The sequence below is a fragment of the Felis catus genome, chromosome B1, assembly GCF_018350175.1.
Source record: "Felis catus isolate Fca126 chromosome B1, F.catus_Fca126_mat1.0, whole genome shotgun sequence".
NCBI classification, from domain to species: Eukaryota; Metazoa; Chordata; class Mammalia; order Carnivora; family Felidae; genus Felis; species Felis catus.
The window spans coordinates 198,524,252-198,547,094 of record NC_058371.1 but is presented as its reverse complement, the minus strand read 5'-3'; the positions used below and the strand labels follow the sequence as shown (position 1 = coordinate 198,547,094).

The following is a 22,843-nucleotide window of genomic DNA, read 5'->3' as shown; positions in this document are numbered from 1 at the left end:
GTGGAAAACACATCTCGGAATGAAGACAGCAACCGTCCCTGCCTCTTGGCATTGTTTTGAGGACCAAATGGAACGTGCTTAGCAATGTGTGCCTGCAGTATTCCAGAAGACTGCTCTATCATTTCTGCTTGTGGCTTCCCCCTACACGGCTGTTAGTCCCTTCCCCCTCCTCTTCTATTTTCTAGCTCTTGCCAGGCACCTGGGTAAAATGTCAAATTTTATTTCATTTTTGTATAAAAGAAATAAAGGGCAACTGTCCAAACTATTCTATAATTCATATTATTACATTCTTTGAATGGAGCCACTATCATCAACTTGAAAAGCCCTTTAATAAGGGCTTTTAAATCTCCTTAATAGTCTCCACAGGTGTGCCCCATGCCACTTAATCCTTTAAATACATTTTCTCCTTAAGGAGGAGTTTTAAAAATACCTTTAAAGTTTTTTTAACTTAAGGGGTGCCTGGGTGGCTTAGTCGGCTAAGCATCCAACTTCGGCTCAGGTCACGATCTCACGGTTCGTGAGTTTGAGCTCCGCATCAGGCCCTCTGCTGTCAGCACGGAGCCTACTTCGGATCCTGTGTGCCCCCCTCTCTCTTCCCCTCCCCTGCTTGTGCTGACTCTCTCAAAATAAACAAACTTTAAGAACAATTTTTTTTTAATTTAATATAATTTTGAAAATTCTTCACGGATATTTTGCTGTGCTTATTGCGTTAGACTTTATCTTTTGTGTCTGCTCATCTGTCCATTTTCATCCAACATTTACATTCTAAGTCCTGTGCTGGGCATTTTTCGGATCTACTAATCTATGTGATGAGTCCACATAACTACGTTAGGAGGGGGGTATTCTAATACCCACTTGAAAGATGAGGAAATCGAGAAACAGAGCAGCAAAACGGCTTGCTGAAGGCCACACAAGCTGTCACCAAGAGCTTCTGATTCCGATAAAAGATCCTCCCCCCTGCCCATTCTCTAGGAGACACTGGAGAGAGGGCAAAGGTACTATTTCCCAAACAGCTTTGTTTTGTGACAAAAATCAGGCCATCAGCCATCAGCACACCTGCCGCTTGCAGGGAGCTGGGACCAGCATGCACTTGGTGCAGGAAGGGGGGCAGCGTGAGGGGGGGCTGTCTGCTCGGGAAGCCCCTCGCCTTGAAGGGTGCCTGTTCTGCCAAACGGGGAGAAGGCAGGTCTGTCCCCTCAGAGGGGTGTTCACCTCTTCAGGCATGTGCTTCCCAGGTAGGGAAGGACGGGACATGTGGCAGGTGCAGCCCAGGAATCCCCAGCAGAGGCTCGTCCCATCCTGACTCTCAGTGGGCACTTCTGGCTCCGCGGCCAATAAGGCTTTGGTCCTACTGCAAGCCTCGGTGTCCCCACCTGCAATCTGGGCACTTGATGAGCTCTTCAGAATCTCAGTAAAGCTACCTGTGGCACGTGCTTGGCACACGGTCAGTTATCACCTTGATGAGGCAGCCACCCTGGTGGCCAGGGGCACTGGCTTTGGAGTCAGAAAAACAGCTTCACTTATAGCCTGTGTGACCACAGACAAGTCGTATCGATGGCTCTCAATTTTCTCATCTATAAAATGAGGACAGTTCCTACCATTTAGCATTGTTTTGGGGGGCAAATGAGAGTGCTTCAGCACTGTGTGCAACACGTTGCAAAGGCTGCCCTGTAACAACTGGTACAGATATCCTTCTTCCCACGACGCAATCACTTAAATGTTTGTTGAGTATCGGCCACGTGCCAGGCACGGTGCTTGGGCATCGGTGGTGAGCAAGGAGCAGCCTCAGCTTCTCCCAGGGCTTCTAGCATCTGGGAATCCACTGAGACAAAATAGCCAGACCGACCACAAGATTAACTTTCTCCTGGCCCCCGTCTCTCCTGGGCAATTACAGCAATGGCGAGAATTAATGGATCAAGAACTTCCTATGTGCCAGGTTCTTGAAAAGTCTGCCCTCTGCAGGACGGAGGCATCGCTAAGATCCCTTAGAAGGGATCCCTTAGAAGGAGGACAGCATCAGACATTGTTGGTCTTGGATAAAGAAGAATTACAAGTAGGGGTGCCTGGGTGGCTCAGTCGGTTGAGCGTCTGACTTTGGCTCAGGTCATGACCTTTCGATCTGTGAGTTCGAGCCCTGCGTCGGGCTCTGTGCTGACGGCTCGGATCCTGGAGCCTGCTTCGGAGTCTGTGTCTCCCTCTCTCTCTGCCCCTCCCCCACTCACACTCTGTCTCTCCTTCAAAAATAAATAAACATTAAGAAAATTTTTGAAAAAAAAAAAAAAGAAGAATTACAAGTCATCAGGAGTCATTGCTCTGAACCAAAGGAGCAAAAGCCATTCCTTTTGTATCCAGAGATGCTGCAAAGTCAGGCTTCCACTGTCCAGCCCCATCCCTGCCTTCCACATGGGGAGACTGAGGCCGGAGACGGGAAGTGAGACTCCCGTCTCAGACTTTCCAACTACCTGTTTGCTGTGTGCACATCCTTCATGGCAATTTCTAGCTCCTGCCATGCTCAGATAATGCCCACTGCTGGAAATGCCCCCGGCAGTGGAGGGACTTTGGGGCACCCAGGATATATGGGCAATTTACTCAGCACAGGCTTGGCCCTCAGTATGGGATATGTAAGCAATGGCACCTGTCTTGCCTCCCTCCCAGCCTAACTACCTGCCCAGGCAGGTAACCAGCAAAGGTCCTGACCAAGGCTGTGGTCTCGCCCACATGAAGCATGTCTTCTAAAGAAATTAAAGGGAGGCTGCTCTAGGAGGGGGAAGGAGACTTGAGTGTGTGTCTAGCTACAGAGAAGGAGGAGGTCCCTTTGCCACCACCCGTGCCTTCCATGGATAGTATCCTTCGTGATCTTTTGACTTCTTTATGCTTTTGCTTATCATGCTCTTCGGAAGTAGGCTGCGTGTTTCTTTTGCTCACTGGTGCTTTCCCCATAGCAAATTGTATCCCTTAATAGATGTTTGTTGAATGGGTGAGTGGATGAATAAATAGGAAATAATGGGCGTTAAGCAAGTCTTTCAAGGGAGAGTGGAAATTCATGATGTGGTCAAGGAACCGGTGGGGTGCAGAGCACAAGAGTGGTTTAGAGGGTGCCTGTTTGGAGGCTGCAGAGGCATCCCTGGCACAGGACTATACAGAGCTGGGTGGACCCCAGGTGTCTGCAGGAGGTTTTAGCAGGAGGCAGGCAGATCAGACTGCTCTGGAAAGTGGTCCCTGATGCAGAGTGGAGCTGGGGTTGCAGAGGGAGAGTGCAGGTAGACAGGGACGCTGGTTAGGAGACGGCTGCTCAGAAAGTGAGAAAACATTGGGAAAATGTTTGTGATAAAGGCCTTGGTGCCTCTCAGTCTCATTAACAGCCACCCTCTGTGACTCTATCTTGCATTTGCATGAGATCAATCATGCGACTTCGTTAAATTCATTCCCGAACACTCCGCTCCACTGAAACATAAATTGAGTCCCCTCTTGACTTCCAATTAGCATGCTTTGACAAAGACTTTATTCTGGTAGAATTTCTTTAATCTGGACTTTTAAGTCAAATTCTCAGGTTTGAACATCCACGTGGGAGTTTCCGGGGGAGAGGATGTTTTTCAAGAGTCTTGGGAGCAAATGGGCCGTGTAACGCCAAACTGACTCTGCTAATTCTAATTAAAAATGAGGCGCTGCCACATCCTAATAGGTGAGGACAGCTGACGAGCAGGTCAGAAAACACAAGTAAAGTCTATCAGGATAAGCCCACGCTGAGGGGTTCTGGAGGGTAGGTTAACCACACCCTGATGGTCTGTTACTCAGTGTGGTCAGGAGTCTACGTTCCAATGAAGACAGAGGTCAGAGGGCTTGGTGGTACGTTCTTCCGGGCACGCCTTACCGTTCTTCCTCGTTTGCGTGGGCACTAGGAGGGTGTCGAAACAGACAAGCATGGGGGCCTGGATAAGGGGTGCTGCAGGTATAAGGCAGCCTGGAATAAGGTCCAGGACCCTGGGGACACCTGTAACTGGAGACCAGCACACCCTCAGCCTGGGTCTTGGTTTTCCCAGCTGCAGAATGGATTGGTTTGTTCATTCTTACAGTGGACACAAGTTACTGAGTTCCTGCTGTAAGCTGGGGCCGTGCTGAGTACCGGGTCTACAGCCCTGAAGGAGCCACGGTGCCTGGGCTACACGGATCTAAAATCCTGCGGGTGCACGGTGTTTTCTGGCTCAAGACCCTAGAATGCCCAAACAGATGCTTTCTGCATCTCAGTGCTGGCCCCCCTCCCCCGCCTGCCCACATCACCAGCCAGGGGCTTTGTCTGCCTTTCCATGAGCCGAGCCCAAGGGCTGGAGAGTTAACACATCTTCCTTCCCCGGGACTGACTGCAGGGACTCTCTGTAAATACTTCTTTGGGGTCGGGGTAACTTGGGGGCATCTAATGGGCAGGAGGTGGTCTTTATGGGCAGCTCAGTATGCTAGCGGTGCTGAGATCAAGAGAGAAAGAGAAGAAGGTTTCCAACAACTTTTGCTACATGCTGTGAATTTAAACTGCTTCTTTTTGGACATGGGGCTGGGACTGACACCTCTAGGAATGTGACTGTGGGCTGGGCTATGGTGGGTGGGGTGGCTGGCTGGGCATTTTCAGGCTTATCATGAGTTCTCCTTTGCCTTTTCCTGGATCGTCCTTCTAGAAGTCCCTGAGGATGTGCTGTCATGCCCACTTTGCTGACGGGTGGGGAGAACACATGATTTGTTCCTCAAACCCAGACATTTTCAGAGTCCGTGGGTGCCACTGAGAATCACCTCAGACATCAGGTATAATCTGAACCGACTACTGATGAGAGAATGGGGGCTCAAGGTAAAAACTCTCAGCTAAGGTCCCACAGCTGGTAAGGCAGTGGCAGAAGGTGGGATTCGAACCCAGATCTACTGGACTTTCCATGAAATCGTCAGGCAAGGCAAACATCTTAAATGACATCACAGCCACCTGTGCTGAGCATGAACAGTGTGACTGTCTATGCAGTTACAGTGAGTAATTCCAATGTGCCCAAGACTCTTTCTAGGTAGGTAACATCATTCCCAATTTACAGACGAGGAAACCGAGACATGGAAAGGTGAGGTGACTGCCCAAGTCATTCACCTGCACAGCAGACAGGATTTGATGCCTGGTCTTCCAGCCATGCCAGCTCTGAGGCTAAGTAAGGGAGAGCAGAGAAGGAAGCCCACATTCAGATGATGAAAACAGGGGACCCAGACAACGGAACACATGACATGCGGCCAAGTTTAGACTACGCGCGTGCAACCTCATTGGGCCCTGCAGCTTTTTCTGACTTTTCTTGGGAGTCTCTCTGAGCAGTGCGGGGAGCTTATCTTTCTTTGCCAGGTGCCTTCCTCAGCTCCGCACTCAGCTCAGCTCAGCTCCTGAGGCCGTGGCAGGGGTTCATGCCGAGCTAAAAGCTCCCAGGGACCCAGTGGCCCCAGCCACATTTCCTGGAGCCTGGCTCCGCTCAGCCCGGCTCCTGAGGGTTACCTGCCTGCGAGCCGAGCCAGACTGCAACTCCTGCTGGCCCTTTTCCACAGCCTGGGTTCCTCCCTCCACCTCAAGTGCCAGCCTTTTTGAGAAAAGGCCAAAGCCGCTGAGACAGAGGAGAAGGAGGAGAGGGCCTGCAGCTGTCCACGAGGCTGGCCTGACCCTGGTGGTCTCCTCCATGGGGAGCCTCCTTCCTCCTCCTCCCACCCCTGTCTGCCCGGAACACTCCTTCTTACCTTTTCAGCTTCACTGCTTGTCACTACCTGTCCCCTGCCTGCCAGGCTGCTGGCACCTTCTTCTCTGTGCCCACGGGCCCTGCACACCGAGAGATGCTCCTGTCAAGAGGCCCAGACAAGGTGCTTGGGGAGGGCGTGTGCAGTGAAGGGGGATCATGCGTGAACTATCACGTGAACAATTGAAGGGGAGAATCTAGAAACGAGTACGTGACGGAGCTAACAGACAAAGAAGAACTAAAACTCGGTGTTTCAGGGGCAGGACTGGCTTAGAACCTGCCTCTTGAGGAATCATGTTGTCCCTTCTTGGGCCATGCCTTTCCAGCTGGGGCTGGACTCCAGGTCAACCCGGCTCCTTTCCATGAAATCCTATCAATAAGCTTCCTTGTATCCCTCAAGTGACAGGGAGCTCACTCCTTTGAGAAGTAAAGAGCTCGAATCTGAGTCTGACCCCAGCTGAGACCTCACAGAGAAGTGAGGTTCCCTTTTCTGGAGCTTCTCTGAGGCTGGCAGGTGCACCACGGAAACTCCAAGCATACCAAAGCTTCCAAGATCTACGTGGGAGACCTGAAACCATGCAATTCCTAGAGCAGAACACAGGCGGTAATTTCTCTGACACCGGCTATAGAAACATTTTTCCAGTTATGTGTCCTCTGGCAATGGAAACAAAAGCAAAGTTAAAGTATTGGGACTACACCAACAAAACAAAACAAAACAAAACAAAACAAAACAAAACAAAACAAAACAAAACAAAACAAAACACTGCTTTTATACAGTGGAGGAAACCATCAACAAAACCAAAAGGCAATTTACTGAATGGGAGAACATATTTGCAATGATATATCTGATAAGGAGTTAATATCCAAAATATAGCAATGACTTATACAATTCAACACCAAAAAAAAGCAATCTAATTTAAAAATGGGCAAAAGACATGAACAGACATTTCTCTAAGAAAGACCTACAGATGGCCAACAGACACATGAAAAGATGCTCAGCATCACTCATCATCAAGGAAATGCAAATCAAAACCACAATGAGAGACCGCCTTGCACCTGTCAGATTGACTCGTATCAAGAAGACAAGAAATGACAAGTGTTGGTGAGGATGTGGAGAAAAAGGAACCCTTGTGCACTGCTGGTGATGTGAATTGGTCCAGCCACTGTGGAAAACAATATGGAGGATCCTCAAAAAATTAAAACGAGAACTACCATATGACCTGGTAACTGCACTACTGGGCATTTACCCAAAGAAAACAAGACACTAATTAGGGGTGCCTGGGTGGGTCAGTCGGTTAAGCATCCAACTTCGGCTCAGGTCATGATCTCACAGCTCGTGGGTTCAAGCCCCACATCAGGCTCTGTGCTGACAGCTCAGAGCCTGGAGCCTGCTTCGGATTCTGTGTCTCCCCTCCCCCCCCCCCACTCTCTCTCTGCCTCTCCCCCACTGGCTCTGTCTCTTTCTCAAAAGGAAAACAAGACACTAATTCAAAAAGATATATGTACCTCTGTGCTTTGCAGCATTATTACAACAGCCAAGATATGAAAGCAGCTCAAGTGTCCACTGACAGATGACTGGATAAAGAAGATATAGGGTGTGTGTGTGCATGTATGTGTGTGTATGTGTGTGTATCTGAATGCTGGCATGTTACTCAGCCATAAAAAGAATGCAGTCGTGCCATTTGCAATGACACGGATGGAGGTAGAGAGTATAATGCTACATAAAACAAGTCAAAGAAAGACAAACACCATATGATTTCACTCTATGTGGAATTTAAGAAACAAAATGAACAAACAAAATACAAAAGAGACATGTCTCACATGTCTAAAAGACAGACCTTAAAATACAGAGAACAGGGGCGCCTGGGTGGCTCAGTCGGTTAAGCGTCCGACTTCAGCCAGGTCACGATCTCGCGGTCCGTGAGTTCGAGCCCTGCGTCAGGCTCTGGGCTGATGGCTCAGAGCCTGGAGCCTGCTTCCGATTCTGTGTCTCCCTCTCTCTCTGCCCCTCCCCCGTTCATGCTCTGTCTCTCTCTGTCTCAAAAATAAATAAACGTTAAAAAAAAATTAAAAAAATACAGAGAACAAATTGGTGGCTTCCAGAGGGCAGGTGGGTGGGGAAACAGGTGAAGGGGATTAAGAGTACACTTATCTTGAGGAGCACTGAGTAAAGGACAGGATTGTTGAATCATTATGTTGTACATCTGAAACTAATATGATACTGTATGTCAACTATGCTGAAACAAAAAAAGAAAAAAGAAAAGAAAAAAAATCCCAGCTCCTTAGCGTAGTGGTGAGATCCTCCATCATGGGGCCCCTGCTACCCCTCTAACTTCATTTCCTTCCCTTGCTAACAACACTTCAGCTTTCCTTGACCCATTCAAGCAAGTTCCTGCCTCAGGACCTTTGCACATCCTAGATCCTCAGAGGGCTGCTTCCTTCTTAGCATCTGAGTCTTGCCGCCAGTGCTAGCTTCTCACAGAGGACCTTCCCATTCACCCTCAGTAAAGCTGCCGTTCCCTCTAGGACTCTAGCCCCTTACTCTATTTATTCCTTCTTAGCATTTGTCACTAATTTTAAAGTATTTATTAGTTTAATGGCCAAGGTTCTATAACTACGCATTGGTGGTGGGGCAGCTTGGGGTCTGAAAAAGACCTCTCCTCCATCCCCATGAGACATAATGTCCAAGAACAAAGACCACATCCCTGTGTCATTCCCCGGTGCCTGGATCAATATAAGAAGTGCTTGGTAAATACTTTTTTAAAAAAATATATTTATTTATTTGTTTGAGAGAGAGAGAGAGAGCAGGGGAGGGCAGAGAGAGAGGGAGGCAGAATCCAAAGCAGGTTCTGTACTGTCATTGCAGAGCCTGACACGGGGCTCGAACTCATGAACCAGGAGATCATGACCTAAGCCGGAATGCTTGGATACTTAACAAACTGAGCCACCCAGGCTCCCCAGTAAATACTTTTAAACTAAGGAATGCGCCTACCTACTCCACCTTATCTTTCCAATTCCTCCCTTCTAGACTTGACAGGCAATCTCACTAAATTTGCATTTCCCAGGTTGATCTATAATTATCGGTTTGAGTGTCTGTCTTCTTAATTAGAGTATGAACTCTAGATGAAAAGAAAACGTCTCTGACTCTAGTCCTGCATCCTCAGCACGGAGTGCAGTACCTGGCACCTAGCATGTGTTCGAAATCTTTTGTCGAGTGAATTCATTTGGGATGTAACTGAGAATAAGTGAAAGAGAAAAAAAAAATCCTGTAAAGAGCCCACACAGAGAAAATCCGTGCACTAAAGCATGTATTATTCTCCTCATAAAAGAGAGCCCCCGTGGGCCCTTTTCAGGCATAATCCTAACAAGCTTGATTTTCCATTTTCTCCATATTGTATTTAAATAAAGAAGTTGGGTGCACAGAGGGAGAACCCCAGGGCAAGGCAGTGCACTGACAAGGTCTGATAAATGAGACTCGGCGGCAGGTAAGACTTCCCATTAGAGGCTGTCACCGCCTTAGGAAAACAGCCCCCCAAACACTGGGTTTGATGTTCTCTCAGAGCCAGCTCTCTCGCCAAAGGCTTGTTTGAGTTAGGGAAGTTTTTCAAGTCTCCCAAGCGTGGTTTCTGGAATTGCAGAGTCCCAGGGGACCTGCCCAAAGCAGGGCTTCTGCTCCCAGGCAGGTCCACAGTGAGCCTTCTTCAGCATGAAGCTGACCCGCTAAGGGAATCCTTACAGCAGCCCCTGTTTCTCGACTGCTTTCCAGGAGCTGGGACCTGATTAGCCACTTAACAGAGATTTTTTTCTTTTAAACTTACGCCAATCGGTAAGGTGTGCATCAACCTGTTAGACAGGAGGCAGCTCAGAATGCCGAGGTCACACAGGTGCAAAGGGGGGTTCTGGCCGTCAGGCTCCAGGCTGGATGAGCGGGAAGCCCAGAGGGTCTCAACTGCATCGAGCTGCCCACGGGAGGCATGAAATAGAGGAAATAGAGGAAATGGCCTTCCATATTCTCGGTTTTTGTTTCCCCTCATGCAAACTTAGAGCACGCAGGACGCCAGAGCAGATTAATTCCCTCCAGAGGATCCCACGCCCCAGTCCCCAGAACCTGTACATGTGTCACCTTACAGGGCAAAGGGGCTTTGCGGGTGGGATTAAATGAAGGATTTTAGGATGGGAAAGATCCTGGATTATCCAGGTGGATGATCCTTTTAAGGATCCTCAAAAGAGAAAGGCAGGAAGGTCAGAGTCTGAAAAAGAGATGTTACTACAGAAGCAGAAGCTTGAAGATGGAAGATGCCACGCGGGAAGCACTGTAGAAGCCTCTAGAAGCCTCTAGAAGCCAAAGGATGAATTCCTCCCTGGAACCTTCGGGAAAGATCATAGCCCTGCCGACCCATTTAGACAATTGAGCTCGGAACTGTAAGATAATATATGTGCTGATTTAACCCACTGAGTTTGTGATAACTTGTTACAACAGTAATAGGAACCCGATACAGATTCAAAACATGATGCATCCATACAGACAAAGTGCCCAGAAAGATCTTGGCTTGAAGCCAAGGGATGGGTTTGAAGACCCTGCTCCTGCCTCTTCTGAGCACATGAGCAAGAGCACGTGATTCGTCCCCCGCTGTCGCAGCATCCCCCCTCACCCCCACTTACGGAGTCAAACCCCTCCAGGTGTGGTATCCTGGCACAAGAGAAGGTCACGAGTAGATTTTAAGCTCCTTTCCTATTCCAATACAAACACTTTGAGATGCAACCTTGGAATGTGGGACCTTAAGAATCTTCTTTTTTTATTAAAAAAATTTTTTTAACATTTATTTATTTTTGAGAGAGAGAGAGAGAGAGATACAGAGTGCAAGGGGGGAGGGTCAGAGAGGGAGACACAGAATCCGAAGCAGGTTCCAGGCTCTGAGCTGCCAGCACAGAGCCCAATGTGAGGCTTGAAACCACAAACTATGAGACCATGACCTGAGCCGAAGTCGGACACTTAACCGACTGAACCACCCGCGTGCCCCCTAAAACCGTTTTTTTCATTTTTGAGAGAGAGCAAGAGAGAATGAGCATGAGTGGGGGAGGTTCAGAAAAAGGGGGACAAAGGATCTGAAGTGGGCTCTGTGCTGTCAGCACACTTGACAGGGCTCGAACCCACAAACCATGAGATCATGACCTGAGCCTAAGTCCGATGCTCAACCGACTGAGCCAGTCAGCCACCCTGACCCTAAGAATCTTCTTGATTGAAACTGTTTTTTGAGAAGGGGAACTAGTGTTTGCTGAGCATTTACTATGTGCCTGGCCAGGTTCTAGGTGTGCTAGGCAGGTGATTTCACAGGTGTAGAGCACAGGGTGTGGCACTGAAATGCTCCGACTTGAAAACAAGCTTGCCTGACGTTGGCAGTGTGACCCTGTATGAGCATCTTCTCTCTGTGCCTCAGTATCTTCATCTGTAAAATGGATAATAATCACATAGGCTTTTGGTGGGAATCACAGGAGTTAATGCATGATACACAGCGGCCACTGAGTAAAAGGTCATTATTTAGATATAAGGAAAGAAGTAGAGAAGTGAGGACACACACACACACACACACACACACACACACAGGCAGACTCGCCCCACATCACACAGCAACAGGTGGAAAAGCCAGGTTGGTTCGAGTCTGGAGCCTGTATTTATTCCAAAACACCAGCTAACGACAGTGGTTGTAAACTAGGGGTGGGGCGCCTGGGTGGCTCAGTCGGTTGAGCGTCCGACTTCGGCTCAGATCACGATCTCACGGTCTGTGAGTTCGAGCCCCGCGTCAGGCTCTGGGCTGATGGCTCAGAGCCTGGAGCCTGCTTCCGATTCTGTGTCTCCCTCTCTCTCTGCCCCTTCCCCGTTCATGCTCTGTCTCTCTCTGTCTCAAAAATAAATAAATGTTAAAAAAAAATTAAAAAAAAAACAAACGAACTAGGGGTGACTCTGCCCCCAGGGGCATGTGGCAACGTCTGGAGACATTTTTGGTGTAAAAGGAGATGTTACTGGTGGCTGGGGGGTAGAGCCCAGGGTTGTGGCTCAACGGGGCACGATGCCCAGGACGGCCTGCACCACGAGGGAGTATCCAGCCCCAATGCCGGCGGTGCGGAGGCTGAAGTTCTAGAAGTTTCTCCAGAAAGTCACGTAAGGGCATCATTAAATTACCGTGTGTTCACCATCTTGGAGGACTTGTGAACATCCAAATTTCTATCAGACCACTCATCATTTTTTTCTAGAACTCTGAATTTATAGTTTGGGTTGTTATAGAATACATTTAAATATGACTTCATAAAGGGCAGGGGGAGGCAAGAAAGGAAATTAAAAGTCACCCAGCACCTTCTGTGAGCCAGGCAGTGTGACTGTCACTAAGCAAGGGGAGGCTGGTAGCCTCATTTTGCAAACGAGCCAATAGGGCTCAGGGAAGCTAAGTGTCACAAGGAGTGAGGGGGCGGCCTGATCGGACCCCAAGCCCATGCCTCTCTCTCAGTGCCACGTGGCACGGGTGGGTTTCCTACTCTTTTTTCCAGAACATAAAAGAAGGAAATGAGGGGGAGCTGGATCCGTGTTTGGCGGTGTTTAAAGATCCACCCCCCCCCCCAGATTGGTGAGACAGCTCAAGATGCCTGCAGGAACCCTGGTTTGCAGGAATCTGGCCCCACGGCCCATAGTGTGCCATCCAGGCAAACACAGTATTCCAAAGCATATGGCTCCTGAATTAAAGGACATAATGCAGAGACCTGAAGCAGGGCCGAGTGCCTGGCCTGGGACCTCTCTCCCTCCAGCCAGCCATTTCTGGAGGGTGGGAAGGAACTGTGGCCAGGGCAAGGGGCCCCAGTCCTTTCTGTCATACTAGCTGCGACATGGGGGCCGATTGCTTACTCTTGTACTCCCACGTTTCCTACCTATAAAATGGGCGCATTGATCCAACAGGGTGATGGGTGTGACAGTGGTTGCTTATTATTACTGCGTTATGATTACTACGACCACTACTGTTGAAAGACTCGCCTCGGAGCAGCTCTCCGAGGACATGTGGGGCGTACCTTCTCCAGTCTGTTACCCACACAGCAGCCAAAGTGAGCATCTGGAACGGAAATCACATTCCGTCAGCCCTCTGGTCAGACTCTCCCACACTCTGCCCCTGTGCTTGGATCCAACAGCTAACCTAATGGTTCCCTCCAGTTCCCTCCTCCTCTCTCACTTCCCTTCCCTTTCATGCCACTCCCGCCATATACGTGTCCTCACTCTTTCCAGAACTGAGCTTATTAATACGGTAGCCCTCGTCTCATGTGGTTGTTGAGAGCTGGACACGTAGCCAGTCTGAACTGAGATGTACTGTTAAGTATAAAGTACACACCAATTCCAAAGACTGAGTACAGAAAAAAAGAAACTTAGAATGCCCATTAACACAGGTTATATAATGATTCCATGCTGAACTAATGCTTTGGATATATGGGGCTGAATACAACACATTCTCAAAAGCAATTTTGCCGGTTTCTTTTTTACTTTTCTTAACGTGGCCACCAGAAGCATTTACATTTGTGGCTTGAATTCTCTCTTTTTAAAAAAATTTTTGGGGCGCCTGGGTGGCTCAGTCGGTTGAGCATCCGACTTCGGCTCAGGTCATGATCTCACGGTTTGTGAGTTCGAGCCCCACGTCGGGCTCTGTGCTGACCGCTCAGAGCCTGGAGCCTGCTTCGGATTCTGTGTCTCCCTCTGGCTCTGCCCCTCCCCTGCTCATGCTCTGTGTCTCCCTTTCAATAATAAATAAATGTTAAAAAAAATTTTTTAAATAAATAAAATTTTTAACATTTATTTATTTTTAAGAGAGAGAGAGAGACAGACAGACAGACAGGTGCTCCGAATTCTACTTCTATTGGGCAGCAGTGTTCTAGAACATGCCAGGCAGATTCTTGCCTCGGTTATTCCCTCTGCTAGAAGATTTTCCCTTTAGTTGTCTGCACGTGGGCCACACATCCACGCTTGCCTTGTGTACGTTGACCCATTTCATCCTCAGGGCACCTGTGACCCATTTTACGTGAGCAGGAAGTGACACAAGAGAGGGTAAGAGGTCAAGGCCACACTGGCAGTTGTGTGGGGACTCAAACCAAGGGGGGCGCTCTGAGCCAAGGTCCTTCCACACTTCATGTTGCCTCCCTGGGGAACATCACTTTTTGCTCCTTTAGAGTCCACGTTTTGGTGCCTAACATCCCCTCTGAATGCTGGCCATCCTGTCCCAAATATGGGCTGAGCAGAAATCCTTCAAGTACCTTTATCAGAGGGAACCTTACCCTCCTTCAAATCAACAGAAAGACGATGGACAGTGTGTGGACACAGTGGGCCACTTTTCCATTTTAGCATCTTGTTTTCGACACCTGGAGAAGTGAATCATGATCATGTAAGTGTATCTCAACGGGAAAAATGCAGATTTAAATAAGGTTAATACCGACTCCTTCGGCCCCCTCGAGAGTCTGGCCATTAAAACTGTGAGAGAAGAAAGAGAGGTCTGCTCTCCACCCCGGCTCCAGCCCCAGCGCGTGGACTCTATGTCCACGTGCACTTTTGCCTCACTTCCTGTCTCAAGTAACTCGAGTTTCTTGTTAAGGGAGGTAACGTGGGTAATATACTTAGCATTGTGCCTGGCCCATAATAAGTGCTCAACAGGGGAATGAGGAGGACGGAGAGTCCAGGATGACCTACAGGGCAAGTAGGTCGTTGGTGGCTCCATCCACTGAAATAAGGGGATCCGGGAGGAACAGCAGATGTAGAGAGAAAATGATGATTTTGGACTGGGCGTGTTTTTAGGAACCCATGTGATCTCTATGTGGCGTTGTGCCTTAAGGGCGTAGACACCTGGGTCCGGAGCTTGGGAGGGAAGTGCAGCGGAAGAGCGGGAGCTCCGAGGAGAGTGGACACGGACACAGCTAGTGGAGAAGACCATCGTGGGACAGCGTTTGCAGTGAGGGGTGCACGGGCCAAGGGCAGAACTGGGGAGGGCCAGCATCCATGGATCGGAAGAAGAAGAGGGCGGGAGGGGACAGAGGAGGGGCAGCCAGAAAGGCCGGGGAAGATGTAGGAGACACAGCTGCCATAGTCCGAGGAGGAAGAGAACCACCTGGAGCCCCACTAAACGGGACAGAAAGAAGGACAGCAAGGAGGCTCACGTCTGCTCAGGTCTGGTTTTGGTGCAAACCGCTGAAAAATAATTGTTTCTTCTGAGATTTTTGAATTTTGGACTCGCAGACGAGGGAACGTGGGCACGACCGGCACGGGGTCGCGCCATCCTGCGGGGCTTCGGGAAAGGACTGCTTTTGGCAGATGCCTCCAGCCATCAGTCCCTTCAGGGTCAGCCTCAGCGGCAGAGAACCGCCTGGCCCCCGCGCACGCCCTTCCCAGAATGGCCCACTTCCGACGACTACAGGTGGAGGGGTAGAAAGGCCTGGGCCACAGCACGGCCCAATCTAACGGGCCATTTCAGCTGCAGACTCCCCATGGGGCTGGCTGAGCTGCCCTTGGGCTTGTATCACAGCCCAACCTCTCCCTCTGCCCTCTCCGTGCCTCTCAATGGGTGAGGACCCCTGACCCACGTCCCTCATCCCAAACTGCACCTCGGCATCGGATTCTGGACAAGCCACCCTGTGACGGGGCCTGTACTTTACACGTGTCAGCTCACCCGTCCGGGGATGGCTAATGGTCATGTCTACACTACCAGGTCTAAGACTGACCCCCCATCTACTTCGCTTCACCACCTCAGTTAACAGCAGCTTCATGCTTGGGGTCCCTCGGCTCTGGTCTTGCTTTCGTATCCCACGTCCAGCCTGTCAGAGCATTGTGCCCATGAAAACTTAGAAAGGTTGCTGTGTTGGGAATCCATCATTTCTCACCACTTCCTCCACCGCCACCCTGGTCCAAGCGGCCACTGCCATTTGCCTGAGTGGTTGTAAGAACCTCCTGACTGGTTTCCCAGCTTTTACCCTTGGCCTCCTACAGGCTGTTTTAACACAGCGGTCAAGAACATCCTTTTAATAACCACATGCGAAGCAACCGCTTGAGCTGAAGCCGACCCAGGAACATCCTTTTAAAAAGGAGCTTCGAGGGGCGCCTGGGTGGCTCGGTGGGTGAGCGTCCGGCTCTTGATTTCAGTTCAGGTCATGATTTCACAGTTCATGGGATCAAGCCCCACACTGGGCTCTGCACTGACTCTGAAGACCCTGCTTGGGATTCTCTCTCCCTGTCTCCCTCTCTCTCTTTGCCTCTTCCCTGCTCGTACATGTGTGCTCTCTCTCTCTCAAAATTAAACACACATTAAAAACATAAAATGTTTTTATGTGCATTTAAGTGACAGAAGCTGTCACTCCTCAGCCCCAAATCCCCAGAAGGCTGCCATCTCTCCCAAAGAGAAAGCCCAAAGCCCTTGAAACGGCCTATGGAGCAGTCCACGGTCTGCTGTTTCCCGGTCCTCCATCAATTCAGTCTGGTCTCCAATTGTTCTTTCTTCACTCACTCCCTGCCCTCACTGGCCTCCTTGCTGTTCTTTCAACAGATCAGACGTGTTCTTGCCCCAGGGCCTTTGCACTAGCTGTTCCCTCTGCTTGGTGGGCTCTTTCTCCAGCTATCTGCATGTCTCATTCCCATGCACCCTTCCCGTCTTTGCCCAGTTGTCACTTTGCCACCGAGACCTTCCCTGACAACCCCAGGTCCAATTCAATACCTCCCCTGACGGGCTTCCCACCCACCTTCCCTGCTCTAATTTTCGCCACAGCGCTTACCGCATTTCAGCACACGTTATAGAGGACTTTTCACAGTGTTTTACGTCTCCCTCCACTATAGCAAAGGCTCCACGGTGACAGGTGTTTCTGTCTCTTGTTTTTATTATATCCCCAGCACCTATAGGAATGCCTGGCACATGGTTCCATCAGTAACTATTTGAATGAATAGATGGATTTAACCTTTGTAAGGCCAGCTATTACTGTTGTAATAGAAGGTAGTATTACTATTGTTATCTTTAATTTTCAGATGAGGCCAGAGATTAGGCAGCCTGCCCAAGGCCACACTGTTCGTAAGAGGTAGAGTTAGCGCCTAAGCCGTGGTGGCTTCTTGTTCTAAGAGTCTGACTTTCAATCACTGTTGTGGGCTGAATTGTGCCATCCCCTCCTCGTCCCCACCCTCGGACAGAATTCATATGTTGAAGTTCCAACCTCCAGGGCCTCAGGGTGTGACTGTATTTGGAGACAGGGAGTCTAAAGAGGTGATTAAGGCAAAATGAGATCACCTGGGTGGGCCCCGTCCATTATGACTGGTGTCCTCGTAAGAGAAGGCGATCAGGACACACACACACACACACACACGATGACCATATGAGGACACAGGGAGAAGACGGTCATCTACCAGCCAAGGAGAGAGGCCTCAGAAGAAACTGCCCTGTTGACACTTTGACCTTGGACTTCCAGACTCCAGAACCACGAGGCAGTACATTTCTGTTGTTTAAAGCTCCCGGTCCGCGGTACTTGGCCATGGCGGCTGAGCAGACTAATCCAGTCACTATTCAGGCTGAGTACACAGGTGGCGTGTGGTCTGGTCCTGCGTGCCTCTGAGTCCCCTCTCAAATGCCAGCTCCCCTGTAACGCCACTGGCCACCTGGGCCACCTGCCACTTTCCATACATCCTGCAATCTCACGTGCTTGAACCGTAGGAAATGCTATCACTGCCCGAATGCCCCATCCCGGCCCCCACCTCTCTCACAAAAATGTCCACATGTGAATCCCCAGAATCCGTGAACGGGTTAGCTGGCATGACAAAAGGGACTTTGCAGGCATGATTAAGTTATGAAACTTGAGATGGGGAGGCTATTCTGGACTATCCCATCCAATGTAATCACAGGGTCCTTTTACAAAGGAGGCAGGGGTCAGAGATGAGAGAAAAGACGCCATGCTGGTGGCTCTGAGGGATGAGGAGGGGACACAAGACAAGGGATGTGGGTGGTCTCGCAGGGGGAAAAGGCATGAAGTCAAATCCCCCCAGAGTCAGAGGGAGTCATCCCTGCCCAGTGAAAGTGATTTCAGACTCTGACCCCAGAACCATAGGAGGGGAAATTGATGTGGTTCTCAGCCACCAAATTAGCGGTCATTTGTGGCAGCGGCCACAGGAATCAAGCACAGCCCTGCCTCACCATGACCTGTCCCCCCAAACTGCGTTCTACTGATTCCCGAAAATCTAGACACTGAACGTGCCCCTTTTATGCCCTCTGAACCTCCTGGACGGGGGCAATAGTTCCTTGCCCTGCACCCACGCTGCCACCTAGCTCATATCTACATTGTAGGGGTAGCTGGGTCTCAAAACAGAAGCTTCACTTGGACTCGGAGCGAGAAGCAACAGAGGCGGGGACACCCAAGGCGGCTTCCGAGTCTCTGCATGCAGGATGCACAGGGAAGGCAGCATTAACTCACAGCTCTTGAGCCCCTCACCCACTTTAAGACAAGAAATGGGTGAGGGAGAGGGGCGCCTGGGTGGCTCAGTCGGTTAAGCATCCAAGTCTTGGGTTTGGCTCAGGTCACAATCTCACGGTTTGTGAGTTCGAGCCCCACATAGGGCTCTGTGCTCCTTCTCTCTCTGCCCCTCCCCTTCTCTCTCTCTCTCTGTGTCTCAAAATAAATAAATAAACTTAAAAAAATAAAGAGAAGTGGGTGAAGAAGCAGAGGAAGGAGGAAGGTTGTTGTTGGGTCGTGACCCACTCCCCCCACCACAGGAGAGGGACAGGGTGCTCCACTCACTCCGTCTCGTAGTGCCTGGGGGTGTGACAGTCATGTCATAGGGTACAAGATGATTCAGTTAGTGACCTCACCCTGCATTCCATCAGCGTGGGTCCCAAGTGCATCCTATGGGCCCCTGTAAGTGGCGGGGGGTGGGGAGGGTGGACACCAGAGGAGAAGGCGATATGAAGACGGGGCAGAGATCACGGGCTGTGGCTGCACACGGAGGAAAGCCAGCAGCCACAGGAAGCCAGGAGAGGGGCAGGGAGCAGATTCTCCCCCAGGGCTTCCGGACGAGCCCAGCCCGGCCCACACTTTTATTTCCAACTTCTGCCCCCTAGAACTGTGAGAAAAGAAAATAAATTTCTGTTCCTGAAAGGCTCCAGTTTATGGTCCTGTGTCACAGCGGCCACAGGAGACAGTCCCCTCAGATGGCAAATCAGGCTCTCACCCCAGGGGCTGTGAGGATCAGCTAAGGGTCAGCTTCCCCTGCCAGGTTCCCAGGGTTCGCTCAAGTGTCAGCGAGGAGGGAGGCGGCTGCTGGCGGACACCACAGAAAGAACCAGAAGCTGGGCACCTGTCACTCACGTCGGGAACTGCAGAACCGGAAATTTCCACCTTTCTGTTGAAAACCCAGGCTTATGCGTTGAAACTCTGGAGGGCCCAGATTCTTTCTCCAGATTTGCATTTGCTTGTGGACTGCTTCTGAGGGACGAGCCCTTCTGGAGAAGGCCTGGCAGAAGACCCTAAGGAGCACTGCCACACTTCCATCTTCAAGTTTCAGGAGATAAGCTTGCTAATTAACTCTGCCGGGGACTGTGGGAAGGAGATAAGCAGGGAAACTGAGGTTCGGGAAAACGAGGGAGGGAGAACAGGAGGAAAGAGGAGACCTCAGGGCTGGGGAGCCGTGGGTTCAAGCCCTGACAGGCCTCCTGCATGCCGGGTGATGTGGGCAAGGCAGGCTCTCTGGAGTGCAGGTGCCCTCCCTGGGGACAGGAGGTCTCCTCTGCAGGGTGCCGGGAGGACCAGGGTGCACGAGGCAAAGTACCGAGTGCTGAACAGGTGCTCGACTTCGGGAAGAAAATATCAACGTTCAAAGTTCCCCTTGGTCTTCCTGGATAAGCGGAACGTGTACCTCAGCCTGGCAAGTAGCCCGCCACCCGTCGATCTGCTTGGCATTAAGTGTTAGATGGTGAAAGACTGATTTCCAGGCCCCCTGGCCCTGCCCCTACGGCCACCTGGGGGTAAGGAAACATTTTCCTGCCACCTTTGTGCTGCGCTAGCTTCCTAAGGCTGCTGAAACAGATCACCGCAGACTTGGTGGCTCAGAATCCCAGAAATGGATTCTCTCCCGGTTCTGGAGGCCAGAGTTGAGTCTGGGTGCAGGGAGGGTTAGTTTTCTCTGGAGGCCCCAAGGGGGGAACTGTCCTGAGGCTCTCCGAGCTGCAGGTGTTGCTGGCTGTCTCTGGATTCCGTGGCTGGAGCCACGTCACTCGAGTCTCTGCCTCTGTCTTCACATCACCTCCTCCTCTGTGTGTCTCCGTGGGGATCTTCCCATCTTCTCGGGACACCACCCGTCATCGGCTTTCAGGCCCACCGTAACTCCAGGGTGATTTCATCTTGAGATCCTTAACTAATCACATCTACAAAGACCTATTTTTAAACAAGGTCACATTTTGGGGCCTGGGTGGCTCAGTTGGTGACGTGTCTGACTCGTGGTTTCGGCTCAGGTGATGATCTCACGGTCCGTGGGTTCGAGCCCCACGATGGACTCCACGCTGATAGTACAGAGCCTGCTTGGGATTCTCTCTCTCCCTGTCTCTCTGCCCCTCCCCTGCACGCTCCCTCACTCTCTCTCTCTCTCTGTCGCTCTTAAAATAAATAAATAAACTTAATAAATAAATAAGGTCACACTCTGAGGTTCTGAGCAGACATGAAGCTCGGGGGTGCACCACTCGCCCTACTGCAGTATTAGGAGCACAAACGTTGCCTTGTCACTGACTTCAGGAGCAGGTGCCACCTGGGAGCTATGACAGCAGAGCCTCTCGGAGCGTCAGCCCCCTCGTGTGCAAACTGGGAATGCGGCGGTCGGCCCTGGGGGGCTGGTCTGAGGGCTGGGTGAGCTGGCCTGAGTGAAACGCTCAGCACGAACCTGAAATGCCCACTAGATACACGACTGCCCTCGCTGCCACTGTGATCGACATTGTCACCGTGACTTTTACTATTGCCCTGAGGGTCTGTGCCAGAGACGTCAACGGCCAGTGCTCTGTTTGGCTAGCTCACTGGTGTGGGTCTTTGGGCAGCCACGGAGCTGCTCACTAAGTCTGGAAGCTTCCACAGACAGGAGTGGTTTGGGCTGGACTGGCTGCTTAGAAATCGTCCAGAAAACATGTTAAAATGCCATTTCTGGGGCCCCCTGGGTGGCTCAGTCAGTTAAGCGTCTGACTTTGGCTCAGGTCATGATGTCACGGTTCGTGAGCTTGAGCCCCGCACTGGGTTGGTCAGTGCAGAGCATGCGTGGGATCCTCTGCCCCCTCCTCTCTCTGCCCCTCCTCCACTCATGCTCTCTCCCTCTCTCCCTCTCCCTCTCCCTCTCTGTCTTTCTCAAAAATAAATAAACATTTAAAAAAATGCCATCCCTGTTGCCTGCCCAGTAGCCTGGACAGGTGCCAGGGTTATGTTTGACCACAGATGGGGGGTCCTGACGGGTAGCCATCCAGCCGGAGGACTCCTAATCTGGGTCAGCCCCTCCTTTCCCTGGTGGGGAAACTGAGACCCACAGAGGAATGTGGCCTTGCCCAAATCACTGCAGATTTTGGCCAAGGTACTGTGAGATTCCAAAGCATCCACAGATGGCCTCTCTTGAGCCCCACATCCTCCCTGTGCGTTCTCTGTGTTGTCTCCTGTCCTGGCCAGGAATTAGCGCTCAGAGAAGTGACTGATGAAGGTTACATGGTTGGCTCAAGGTCAATTCACCCAAAGCCAAAGATGTAAAACACATTACTGAATAAGAATACAGTAATGAGAAAAACCAGTCCGCACGACAGGCGGGAACCCTGGCTATCTGAACCTTTGCTATCCACACTCTTGTTCCCCAAACACAGAATAAAGGAAGATAAATGTGTTGATGTCTCCTTGCTATCCAAACCCAGTAGCTTTTTACGTGAATCTCTGAAACCGAATGGATTTGGAGAAAGAGCAAGACCTGGATGAGAATATACTTTATGTCACTCGGCTGGGCCTTCCTGCTCCCCCGTAACCTTCACCTGCAACAGCAGAGAGCCAAGAAAACAAGAGGAAAGTTCTTTAAAATTCGCTTAGGCAGACAAAATAAGGAACAACACAGAAACCTACAGAAGCTGTTAAAATCATTCTTTTCTGTACAGAATTTTGTAGATTCATAACAGACAGTGAAAGAAATAAGGTACGTTCAGCAAATTGTTTTTCTGTATGATTTGGCTTTTAGCAATGTGACCTTGGATGTGTTGACTTTTGATGAATTAACTTTCAGCAAATTGTTTCGCTTCCTGCATGGCCAGTGGGTGGAGGGGTGGACATAGGAAGTTAGTGTCGTATGTTGACATCATCTAAATAATCAGGTCTGTGACATTTCCCCCAAATCTCCCTTTACCATTGCATCTGTCTTGTTATCAAACGCTCCTCAACGTATCCCGGCTTGCATGTGCCATGTCCTCCCGGTGGGACCCTGGCCTCGCTCACTTATGAGAATCTCCCTCGGGGGCAGACTGTGTGTGTGTGTGTGTGTGTGTGTGTGTGTGTGTGTGTGTGAGAGAGAGAGAGAGAGAGAGAGCGAGCATTCTATCTTCAGGCCTGGAAGGATGCCTGCTCCCAAGTATGCACTCAAAAACTATTTGTGAGATGGGTGAATGAATGAAATATATGTATTTCTCTCTAAAATGAGAGTCCATAATTGTCGCCTCTTGCCTATTCTATGGCTACAACTTCTGGAGAGACTGTAAAATGGTCCCAGTTCTTTGCAGCCTCTCCCGTGAGAGGCAAAGTCGCTCTCTCCACCTCCTGGTTCTGGGCTGGCCCTCGTTACCTGTTTTATCCAAAAGTGACACTGAGTTCTAAGCCTGGGCCTCACGAGGTTTTGCACACTTCTGGTCTTGTAGCTTTGATCCATCACGTGAACAAGCCAGGCTAGTCAGGTGGATGGGGACGGACGTGTGGCCAGGTCACCCTTCTCAATGACAGACCAGTGGTCTGTGTAGGTGGATTAGCTGGCGTCCAGCCAACCCGCCAGCCAAGCGCAGATGAGTGAGGGCCCGCACAGCAAAACTACCACGGTGACCTACAGACTTGGAGCGGTAAATGGTCAC

At 50.4% G+C, this 22,843-nt stretch overlaps 1 protein-coding gene across 9 annotated transcripts in view; it reads right to left on the bottom strand.

The window, feature by feature from the left end:
* SLC2A9 (solute carrier family 2 member 9) overlaps positions 1-22,843 on the bottom strand; it is a 262,356-nt gene that overhangs the window by 33,724 nt on the left and 205,789 nt on the right. Inside the window, exon 11 of one of the 9 annotated variants that reach the window (XM_045056588.1) lies at positions 2,353-3,895. The exons of 7 other annotated variants lie outside the window; for them this stretch is intronic. In XM_045056588.1, the coding sequence (XP_044912523.1) occupies positions 3,801-3,895 (95 nt within the window). In that variant the 3' untranslated portion in view covers positions 2,353-3,800. Of the gene's footprint in view, positions 1-2,352; positions 3,896-13,613; positions 14,127-22,843 lie in introns of those variants that run through there. One more of the 9 variants, XM_045056587.1, reaches the window with a different exon arrangement.